This window comes from Telopea speciosissima, chromosome 6 (assembly GCF_018873765.1).
Source record: "Telopea speciosissima isolate NSW1024214 ecotype Mountain lineage chromosome 6, Tspe_v1, whole genome shotgun sequence".
Classification (NCBI taxonomy): Eukaryota; Viridiplantae; Streptophyta; class Magnoliopsida; order Proteales; family Proteaceae; genus Telopea; species Telopea speciosissima.
This window is the reverse complement of record NC_057921.1, coordinates 67,379,438-67,391,123: the sequence shown is the minus strand read 5'-3', so window position 1 is coordinate 67,391,123 and position 11,686 is coordinate 67,379,438. Positions and strand designations below refer to the sequence as shown.

At 41.6% G+C, this 11,686-nt stretch overlaps 1 protein-coding gene and 1 pseudogene across 2 annotated transcripts; one reads left to right on the top strand and one right to left on the bottom strand.

The window, feature by feature from the left end:
* LOC122666130 lies at nucleotides 1-9,349 on the top strand (annotated as a pseudogene).
* A 1,178-nt stretch (nucleotides 9,350-10,527) lies between these two features.
* Nucleotides 10,528-11,425, bottom strand: LOC122666142 (mavicyanin-like). 2 transcript variants are annotated; one of them, XM_043862271.1, is made up of 3 exons: nucleotides 11,346-11,425; nucleotides 11,115-11,309; nucleotides 10,528-10,936 (listed from the first exon to the last, which is right to left on the bottom strand). In XM_043862271.1, exons 2-3 carry the CDS (start codon nucleotides 11,305-11,307, stop codon nucleotides 10,545-10,547), a joined length of 585 nt encoding a protein of 194 aa, XP_043718206.1. In that variant the 5' UTR covers nucleotides 11,308-11,309; nucleotides 11,346-11,425; the 3' UTR covers nucleotides 10,528-10,544. The 2 variants fall into 2 exon arrangements, with proteins under 2 accessions (XP_043718206.1, XP_043718205.1); XM_043862270.1 differs by having other exon boundaries at nucleotides 11,115-11,324; nucleotides 11,359-11,420.
* Between the last annotated feature and the right edge of the window lie 261 nt (nucleotides 11,426-11,686).

Genomic DNA, 11,686 nt, shown 5'->3' with positions numbered 1-11,686 from the left:
AGCTGAGTAGCTGACACAGAAGAGGAGGCAGAAAACCCCCCATTGCAACCAGTGGAGAAGTACAGATGGAGACCCAATCCGATGGTAACGACGATATCGCATCCCTTAAAGAGATGCGCCAACAACTCGAAGCTCGTATTGGAACCCGACGCCTCGCTCAGCAAGACCTCATCGCCTCTTTACAAACTCTCGCTCCCGACCTCGTTTCTTCTCTTGATCTCTCTCTCAAGGTAGTCTCTGCCTTCAATGGCCGCCAATACACTCCAACCTCAATCCCTAAACCCAAACCCAACCCTAACTTTAACCTTATCCCTAAGACACCCCCAGAGAACAACCGCCCCATCACGCCTGAGACCCGCTCTCGCCCTCGCTCCTCCGTCGAGCCCAAAACCACCGACCCCAAGAATCATGCTCCTGCTCCGTCCCCTGCAGCTGCTTCCACCTTCCGTCGGTCAGATGGAGAGAAACTGGCCGTTGACTGCAACGGAAGCCCGCTGTCCATCGTTCGTTCTATGGTTGCGGTTTGCCTATTGGAGCGGGTACCCTTTGCGCCCACAGATTCTTCTGCGGTGCTTAGGAAGCTAGAGAACGACTCGTCGGCAACCCGGGCCGAGAAGTCCGCTTTGTTTGAACTGGGTGGTGAATCTGGTTCCATACTGGCGGTTGAAATGGCTTTGAGGTCGATGGCCCACGATAATGGCGGTGTTGAATTGGAGGAGTTCGTCGTTGGCGGGAAACCGAGGGTTTTCGTTTTGGATATTGACCGGAGCCGTCTTGTCAAGGAGTTGCCAGAAAGTTCTCAGCAGCAGCAACTGGAATTGAGTTCCGGTGATGGGAATCAAGTTCAACCGCCGGCGACAGGTGGAGCTTATAGGAGTGGTGCGGTTTTTGGGATGGGAGGAGCAATGCCTAGGCCAATGTCGGATATGTGGCTTGGACCTGCCGAACCCCATCTATCTGGATTGTCGCCTGTGTTTCCGGCTGCCGGATCTCCGTTGATAGGCCCGAGGGGCGGCCCTAGACTGGGCATGATGGGACTCCCCAGAGGGATGGGTGTTCCTCCCCTCCACAGACCACCATTGGGAAGCCCAAATTCTGCCCCTTTGAAGCCGAGAACCGAAGAGGAGGACATGAAGGATCTTGAGGCGTTGTTGAATAAAAAATCCTTCAAGGAATTGCAGAAGTCGAAGACGGGAGAGGAGCTTTTGGACCTCATACATCGTCCCACTGCCAAGGAAACTGCCGTTGCCGCCAAGGTTTGCAATTCTGGCTGTCCTGTTGTGAATCACGAATACGTTTGTTTCCACATTGCGATTGCTGAATTCTCAATTGTCCAAGTTATCCTGTACTTGAATATTGAGTTAGTTTGTTTTTGTTCAGTACCAGCTGTCTATTATGATCTTACAGCTTCCTTGCCGACTCATATAAGATGGAACATTCCCCACCCTCCTTCCCCCCCCCCCCCCCCCCAAAAAAAAAAAAAAAAAATCTTCTCCATCTCCAGTAAAATGGTGAAGAGTGGCCCGGTTGTTGGTCGTCTTGTTCTTCTTTCAAAAACTCAAGTCAATAAGCCTTATCTTGATTAATTGGCGTTGGTTACCTGAATCCTGTTCCACCAATACACTCCCATTTAAAGCCATAGCAGTCGTAAGCACCCATGTCCTTCACCACTTCAACACAGGTCATCTTGGCCTTCCCTTTACCCTACTGTCACCTTTAGTTCTCATCATATCACTCTTTCTGAGTGGTGCACTGAGAAGAAAATGGTCATGGAATTGCTTAATCTACTGATAAGAGCCTCACTGAATTTTTATCCGTTGCTGTAACTGCAGCGCTGCTGTGCGTATCTTGTGGCACAACAGTGGCTATGTGTGCACAGCGGGCCCCACTGTGCACACATGGCCGCTGCTGCGCCGCACGATGCGCACAGCAGCACTGCAGTTACAGCAGCGGATAAAGGTCCTCCGTCACTAGGTTATATTTAATCATCTATCATTAATTTTTGCTTCTATCATAAAAAATAAAAAAAAAATAGTGTGTTGATTTTTTAGCTTCAATGTCTCCAAATTTGAAAGAATTAAAAAAATGTCGTACACAGAATCTGCTGATGTTCTGTCTCTTATGTCATCCGTCATCTGGGAATTTTGGTTTATGCTGGTAACATTTAAGTCTTTACGGAAGACTACATTTCATCACCAATTTTTCCCATGCACTAACATATTTTTCTTCCTTTTTCCAAGCATTATTTAATATTGTTGTTGTGCACTATTGTTTCAGTTTAAAACCAAAGGTGGTTCTCAACTAAAGGAGTACTGCTCTGCTTTGACAAAAGAAGATTGCCGGCGTCAGTCTGCATCTTACATGGCTTGCGAGAAGGTTAGTGAAGAATAGGCTTGCTAGTGTTGTTTATTGCACAAATTTGTTTAAAGGTTGTTGGCATCTAAGTTTGTATTACTATTTGCTAACACTCCTTGTTTGGTATTGATGTGCCCCCCCCCCCCCCTCTTAAGGAAAAAAAGGTCTAACAATTTGTACTGTAAAGTTGGAGCCTTTGCATTTATGATCTAAATTTGGAGTGTTTTATGATGTAAAGTTTATTCTAAGGTACTTTGGTGATTAATTGACACAGGCGGAAGGTTCAGATCTGTAATAGAGAGATCAGATCTAGATTATAGGTAGGGTAGGGATAAGATAAAGAGAGAAGACGAGGTTTTATGATCAGATTCTGATCTTGGATGAAGAGAGAGAAGAGAGGGGGGGATGAGACGGAGTATCGCGTGAGAGAGAGGAGAAGAGATGAGATTGAGAGGGGGAGAGAAAGAAGAGAAAACATTGGGGAGAGGGGAAGGGGAAGGACTCACCAAAAACCTGAGGGAGAGCGAGAGGACTGCTTCAATGCAGGTCTGGCCACCAAGGCTCCAACTTTTGTTTCATTCAATAATTCAATTCAACATGTTACAAAAGGTTGGATGCATGGTTATTTAAAGAAGAAAATGACTCTTGGACTTTAATAACTCCTAAATACTAAAACCAAGAAACTTTATGACTAACACACTATTCTAAACTAATTACTCACCTTGAAAATAACTCCAATAAAACATTAAATTACCTAGAAATTAATACCAAGTAAAATTAATTACTTAACACAAACTTTTGGACTCCTTCATAGAAACAAAGACCCAACTTTGAAAACTGAAAAGTCTAATTAAAGCACCTATAAAAAAGAAATCAACTTGATGCAGCACCAAGTGCCCATACCCGAAGGAAGGAGAAGAAAAAGAAACAGCCCTGAAATTAGGGCTTAGTTTGGATCCATAGCTTAGGTTTACATTTAGTAGGTTCTATACTTAGTTTTATTTCAGCTTATTTGTAAACTTAAATTGAACCGGTTCAAACCATTGTTCAATTTAAGTGATTTAACTAAGTGTCTTTTGTTTTAAGTTATTAGGGGTAAACAGGTCTTTAATCTTTTAAAATTTTAAGTTGTTTTAATTAGGTCCCCCCCTCCATGATTTAATTGAGGGAAGAGTTTAAATTGTATTAGGATTTGGCCTATGGCCTTTTATTATAAAAATTAAATTGTGGGGGGCTCCCCCACAAGTTTATGAATTAAAAAAAAAAATCGTATTGCTCCTTTGTTGCTGCTGCTGCTCCTTGAGAGCATAGTTGTCATAGCGTCTAAGCGACCCAAAGCATTGGAGAGGGGCAAAACTCAAGGTGACACCAATTAGGCGACCTAGGTGTCCAAGGCATCTGCCTAGGCGACGCCTTGACAACTGTGCTTGAAAGTGTACATCCTTGTGGTTCTATCAAGGTGGAAAGGGTAGGTGGATCTCCTACGACTCCTTACGCCGTGACGGCTGGGAGGGTTCCGAAGATTGAAGGTGGTTCTATCCTTCTCTGCTGTCCAAGCTTGCTGCCAGTGGATTCTACTGTAAGTTTGAGACCCAATTTTGTTTCTAACCCTCTACTTCCCCCCCCCCCCCAAAGAATTTCATAAACCCTAATCACCCTTAACCCTGTCCAGCACTAACCCCTCATCAGAATTTCATCAGATTTGGATCATAGCATCCCCAACACTTCCCCTCCATTCGATTCAGATCTGAACCACTTTCCCTCATCCAAAACCCTAATCTCCATTAAACCCCATTGAAACCTAAGAACCTTAAACCTGCCCAGACTTAACCAGCCATTAAAAACCTCCCATATTTGGATCGAACATCCCCCTCCCTACTTGGAAAACTCGATCCCAACCCTAGCCCTAAACTCCCATTTAAAACCCTAATTTCAACCTAAATTCTAAAATCCGAAACCCTAACCCTAATTTTCTGAAATTCAATTTTATTAATTAAACATCATTCAACCTACATTAATAGCTTCCCCAGGCCTGCCTATTAATATCATATAAGACTCATCCTCATATTCATAAATCTAACCCAAATTCCACCCTAATTCCCCAGTTCTGTCCATTCGAACCAGCAGCCCTTCTTAGATCCTGTTGCTTGGCCTCTAGTAGGATCCTTCTCCTATCTAGAGCTACATTACAACATATTAACTAAGCCTAGGAAAATAAAAAGACAGGTTGGAATATGAAAAGACACTTTAAGAAAATTAAACTCAGGTCTGGTGGCTCTTTGGAGTCGATTTCATGGCCCTACCAGCAATAATATCGCAGGGACTAACCCTGGCCAGCTTAACCCGCGACTGGGCTTAATTGAGGCTGGTTCTGGGCCCTGTGGGTTAGTCTAGTTCTGATTTGGACCAAAACAGCATGAGGGATCTCTTCAGGCTTGATACTGCATCATTAATTGGCTTAAAACAACTGTATTAGTATGGACAACCGATCGGCCATGGCAGCTTGTCATGTCCTTAAGTTTCTCCTGTTGTATTTCTTGAAAATTTCATTCATCTTTGGATATGGTTGTAGTTCTGTTCAATCTATATAGTTCATGGGCATAGATTCTATTATATGCCTAGATGATTTAATTTCTGGGAGCATTGATTATTTGATACACCCTGTTACTGCAATTGGGATATCTTCTTAGTTTCAGTATTTCTTGTTACAGTATTTTGTTTTTATTGAATTGTTTGTCTTGTTCAGGTTCATTTTCGGCGCATTATCGCTCAATTTAGGGGATTGCTCATTTCTGGATACTTGCCGTCACATGAAGGTAGTGTTTTTGTCTACTGTTGCTTATGATTCTGTTTAACAAAGAATTTATACTAATTTGTTATTCTGCGGACAGACATGCAAATATGTTCACTATGAGCTTGACCCAACACCAGATATGCCAGCCATGATGATGGGGACTGCTGCTCTTCCACCTCCCAAACCATTAAAGCCTCAACGGGCAGAATATTGTTCAGAAGTAGAGCTTGGTGAGCCGCAATGGATTAATTGTGATATCCGTACATTTAGAATGGACATCTTGGGGCAGTTTGGAGTTATCATGGCAGATCCTCCATGGGATATTCATATGGAGTTGCCCTATGGAACGATGGCTGATGATGAAATGCACAATCTCAATGTTCCTGCCCTGCAGACGGATGGATTAATTTTTCTCTGGGTCACCGGTCGTGCGATGGAGCTTGGACGAGACTGGTATGTGCTTAGCTTTGACAAACTCAGTAACTTGCAATTAGTATATGAATTGTTATATGGTTCTGACCAAACAATAAATATTATGCGTGGTTTGGGGATTTAATTGTTCCACAAAAAATGCGACAAATCAGTGCTATATTGCATTTCTTCTGCGTGCGCACTTGAAACAACTCTTCCCACCCCCACCCCCCCAAAAAAAAAAAAGAAAAGAAAAGAAAAATTGTGAATATAATTTAAGCTGTTATGGGACTTTTTTCTTTTTCTTTTAATGGGAGAGGGTTCTCTGAGCAAGCGGTGTAGAGGAGCATACCAATGAGGTACAACCAAATGGTTTTGTACATAGGAGGGCAGTGAGGTCATTTCCCTGAGAGAGTGTGTGTGTGTGTGCATGCGTGCGTAACCTCCCCTAGCAGGTCAGAGAACCTTTTCCAAGAGAGAGAGAGAAGGTGCTAGCATACCCTCCCCTACCGGCTCAGAGAACCTTTTCCAATTCTTATTTTCAATAGTTCTGATGGTTATCTTTCAAGCATGTCTGTTGAATGGTAGCACACAAAGCAAACTTAAGCATTTTATGCAATGAGCCTTGCTTCTTTCAGTGATCTAATTTGAGTAGGCAAGGTAGGGTTTGATTGAAGCTCTACTGGAAACTACAAATGTAAATTTAAACATATAACTGGAACTATAAAGGCAATATGCAAACTGTCTGCATAAATTCTCAAATGAAATTGTCAGTTATCCCCTCTACATGTGCATATTGAGCCTCTCACATATACACTCGATATAGTAGTGATTTGCTTGTTGGTTCATTGTTATTTTTTGTTTTATATCTTAGGTGTTATGGTTGCCATTGTAGCTTACTAGTATGATTTTGTCAAACAGTTTCACTTGCTTGAGGTTAATTGGTCTGTAGTCATCTTGTTCCCTTTATGCGGATTTGTGCAATTGTACATGGAATTCGTGCTCCTATTGATCATACCGCCTTAAGTTTCTTCATTGCCTTATGAAATCTAGCCTGATGGTATTCCAATACGCTTGAAAGAATTCTGTGGAATGTGCATCCTGGCTGATGGTATTGTTTGAGATTTTATTTCTTCTTATTTCTGTTTTCAGCACACTATAAAGCAATGTAAAGTCTTGGTGGCTTCCCTACGATTTGATCAATGAAATTCAGTTGATAGTATAGAAGTTGTTGCCTCTTTTGTCTCTCTTCTCTTTCCCTTCTCTCCCCTCTCTCCCCCCCCCCCCCATCGATCTCCTCTCTTCTTCTCCTTTCTTCCATCAATTTGGCCCACCACAGCAGAAACATCAACTGATCTGCATCAAATACTCTTCATAAAGTTGTCATTGCAAACTGACCTTTAATAAGAGATTGCTGTCCCCAACACAAAAAAGAAGGGAATGGTATTCATTCAGATGATGAGCAAGTAGAATATTTTATTCATTGTGATGTTTAAATGGCAATCTGATTAGATAATATCTTACCATGGTCAAAAGTTCATTTAAGCTCATTCACAGCTCAATTTTCTTGTATCAGTTTGGAACTTTGGGGATACAAACGTGTGGAGGAGATCATTTGGGTGAAAACCAATCAACTTCAGCGGATTATCAGAACAGGGCGTACAGGACATTGGCTCAATCACAGTAAGGAACATTGCCTTGTTGGCATAAAGGGAAATCCAGAAGTAAACCGGAATATTGATACAGATGTCATTGTTGCGGAGGTTCGAGAGACAAGCCGTAAACCAAATGAGGTAACTGGGATTCTCATCAAATTCTGTCTGTCACTACTTTCCCTGGCACCTTTGAGTTTTTTTGCTTTAGCAGGCTACTGCTAATAGAGGGCAGGCCTTGGTGCAACGGTAAGGTTGCTCCATTGGAAACAAATTCTCTGCAAAAGCAGGGGTAAGGTGATGCAGATTCATCACCGAAATGGGCTTATTTCTTTATAAATAAATCTAGGGTTGGGTTATATGTATGTTGGGCCTTTGATCCCATGGGTTTTCTATGTAATAGACCACTTTTATGGGCCTAAAAGAGGGGTACATAGGTTGCATACGGGATTAGCCCAATATTTAGTCTATTTTTATGTTTTTAATTGAACCGGTTTAAATTGGTTGCATCCAATTGGTTCAATTGGTCTAATTTAAGTGAAGTGATCCTATTGGCTAAGAGGTTCTTATATCCTATTGGCTAGTAGGGAATCTTCTTTATTTTAAGTAGTTTAAGTTGTTTTTAAGTCATTAGGACTCTATTTTGAGTCTATTTTAGTTTCCTAGTCCGTTTAAGTGATCTAATAGGTTAGGGATTGGGTTAGGCCTTTCTTTTTTAGAGTAGAAGTCTATTTTTGAGTCTTTTATATAAGGTTGTAAGGGGCAAAGCCTTGAACACGAATTTGATTAATGAAAACTTTTTGTTTGCTGCCATAGCCGCTGCCCGCTTCCGTTGAGTGTTGCTTTGTTGAGTGTGCATCCTTGTGGTTCTATCAAGGTGGAAAGGGACTGGTGGAATCCGGTTGACTCCTTACGCTGTGACGGCTGGGAGGATCTTCTTCAATTCGAAGGTGGTTCTATCCTTCACATCTGTTCAAGCTGCTGCCAGTGGAATCTCCAGTAAGTTTGACACCCAATTTCTTCTTCTAACCCTCTAATCCTTTCCCCCAATTGATCCCTTTTATTTTTTGTTTGAATCCCATAAACCCTAACTCCATTAAACCCTAGATCTTGCTGTCCAGTTTTACAGAATTTTCAAAACACTTAAAACTCTATAATACCTACATTATTAGAGTCCTATAAACCTGCCTAGCCATACCCCCTAAGCCCCCTTTCCATTATCCTAACCTAAGCCCTAGATTTGACCTAAAACTGCAATTCTGTCCTACTGAACCTACAGAACCAACAGCCCCTTTGTTCCTTGTTATTGGTCCTGGTTTAATTGGCTTCTAGTAGGGCTTTACCCTATCTAGAACTACATTATAAGGTTGTGTACATTATGACCCTCCCCAGACCCCGCAGTGGGAGGAGCCTTGTGCACTGGGTACGCCCTTTTTAGCAGGCTACTGCTAATGCATACGTTAAAGCCATTACCTTGTTATCATTGTTATCTGTTGACGGTGGTCCTTATTATGAACTGCCTTGACCCATGTGATGCAACTTGCAAGCTGAAGATATATGCATGGCATATTGCAGATGTACCCTCTGCTTGAGAGGATAAGTCCAAGGACAAGAAAGCTGGAATTGTTTGCACGAATGCACAACACACATGCAGGGTATGTTAAGATTTTCTGATTTCTGTTTTAGATTTTTCAATCTTAGCTTCATAGACATTGTTTAGGGTAACCAGGATGAGAAGAATTGTAGGATGTGATTTTGTGTGATTGTAATGTGAAATCTGGCTGAACCAGGTGGATGTCTCTTGGTAATCAATTGAATGGAGTTCGGTTGGTTGATGAAGGGCTCCGAGCAAGGTTCAAGGCTGCTTACCCAGATGTGGAGGTGCAACCAGCATCCCCTCCTAGGAGTTCCGCAATGGAAGTAGACTTGGGTACTAGTCAATTGAGGAGCCCATTTGCAGGAATGGAATCAAAGTCCACATTGCAATATGCAGATCCCTCTGGCCTAGAAGCCTTTGCCTCTGGAGAGAAGCCAATACCCACGGATGTTTGCATGGTTGGTTTGACTTAAGAAAATGTATCATTCCCTCATGATCTTTTTTCTACGTGAGGTTGTAAATGCAATGCTTTAATTGGGTCTTGTGTTTTTTTAGTTTCATAAAAGAAAGAGTTCAGGTTTTGTAGTATTAAATTAAGTTGGATGGTCCACAAAATACCACTTGGGGGTCCCAAATAATCGATGTGATATTATACCTCTATAACTGCTAACATCTTTCCTATTCATGCTTGTCAATAAATAAGCTTCTTTTCTTCTGGATATTCAAGTTCTTAAGTTTGGATTTGTTTGGCCATTCACCAATGCTGATTCAACACATAAGAGTCATGGCAGTAACTGTTCATGAATCAGACTATCAGATTCATATCCAACTAGGGGTTGGGACAGCACAATAAGCAGAAGTACGAGGAATGCTTCAAGGACCCATGGTGAAAGAGGGGAAGGGGACTGAGTTTTTCTGCATCCATGGTGGAAAGAGGCATTCGTTCACTGTGGCCCATCCTTGCAATGTGTGGGTGTTAAAAAAGTAGGAGAAGAAAACTTCCTCCGAAGGAAAAAAAAAAAATGCCAAAAAAGATTGATATTCTTGACAATTATGAAGGACCAAGTTTACTTTACACACGGTAAAGGGATTCCCTACCTTAATCATCATTGAATCAGAATCATAAGGGCATGAACGACTTCGTATAATAAGGGGTCGTCGAATTCGTATAAGAAGGGCCGGCCGGCCGACGTATTAGACTGTTGATTTCTTCCACTGGATGAAGGAAAACTTTCTACACTATTAAAACTAAATACACAACATTCCATTTGTGCTTTAATCTAAATGTGCAAACGTGCAAAGGATCCATCTAGCTTTAAGATTTATCAATTGTTGAAACCTTCTTCTTTACTAATCCCCCAACTAAAATGATAGTTGTTATGGGTCCAGCTGAGTTTCTTATAAGGGATGTAGGCTACCTGGATTGTCGTTGGTAGATGCTACAGGAACCTGGAAACAGATTTAGAGGAAACTGGAAAGAATGCATCTTTATTCTCTTTACATCTTGTAAACAATACCAACATCTAATCTCATATATATAAGACAAACAAAATCTCATGACCCCAATCACCCAAGAAAAAAAAATCTCATGACCCTTTTACTTCAAAACAGTAATGACTTCAATTATTGTCCGGGAAAATAAATAAATTTTACCTGAATACCCATCTGTAGCTGTTCTCTGTCCCTAGGTCCTAATGATATCGAAGTAGCTCTGATTCAGATCCGGGTACTAAATTTAGATACTGCTACTGACAATCATAAAGATCGTCGACCCGAGCACGGCAGCCAATATGGTTGCTGAAAGGCTTTGTAGAGGTAAAGAAGGAGATGCCGTCGGGATAGACCCAAACACAGTTGGGTAAGAAGGTGAAGTGTCTGGCAATCCGGTTGGTGCGTAAGAAGGAGGAAGGGCAGACCCATTTGCGAAAAGTACTGAAATTTGGAGCTTCTGCGATTTCTCGCAGTGACCCGGCACTCCACTGGTGAAGTAGAATCCGCCCGGTGAAGTTATGTTAAACAACGAATTGCCATCGTTCATGTATAAGATGGGATCCTTGAGGTTGCAGTCATTGAAAGCTTGCTCCGTGACTTGGATTATTGAATCTTGACTTGGTGGGTAGAGGAACACTGCGGGGAGGGAGAAATCAAGAATTTTTCAAAACCCGTGTGTATGACAATGAACAGAACAAATCAAATATGAAGAAATGGAGTTCAATCTTTTGTAAATTCCTTTTTACCAGGAATGAAAATTTTCGGATCAAGTATCGAAATGAAGAATGAAGAGAATCGCAAGGGGAGAACTTACACAGAGAATCTCCAATCTTAAGCTGGTGGTATTCAGACCAGTACATGTAGATCTGGGGATTAGCAGAACTGGGTATCCCCCAAGCATGTAAATCACCTACCTTGAATTGATAGCAAAAGACATTGCTTTGCAACAGCAAAAGAAATTGAACTGTACAGAAAAATTGGCATCTTGAAAACCTAATATTAGCCATCTTTTTTTCTCTCTCTCAGAGTCAGAGGTAGACACACACTCTCACTCTCACTCTCACTCTCTCAAACAGTTTGAGCGAAACACAGAAAATCTATTGGCTCGAAGACTGTTGGTCTTAGTGTAAGACATATGATAAGATATGGTATTTCAAGGGATCTTGCATTATTTCTTATAAACTGCTAAAAAGAAGTATGAATCAGGGTGTCAACAACACAACCACCCCACCCCAAAAAAAGAAAGGAAACTGCCCCCTGAAATTTTCACTAGTAATGGAGAATTAGTACACATAGAAAATAGAAATGGCTAAAACAAGCCAAAAGATAGGAAGGAAAAGCCATTGAAAAACAATAATGCTAACTCCACTGGAAAACCTGTTGCAC

Bases quoted from the DNA above. Each gene is read 5' to 3' on its own strand.
- LOC122666142 (XM_043862271.1), bottom strand. From the start codon at position 11,307: ATGGCTAATATTAGGTTTTCAAGATGCCAATTTTTCTGTACAGTTCAA. The intron at 10,937-11,114 runs GTAAGTTCTCCC...CCCTCCCCGCAG, and splicing joins TAAGATTGGAGATTCTCTGT to TGTTCCTCTACCCACCAAGT.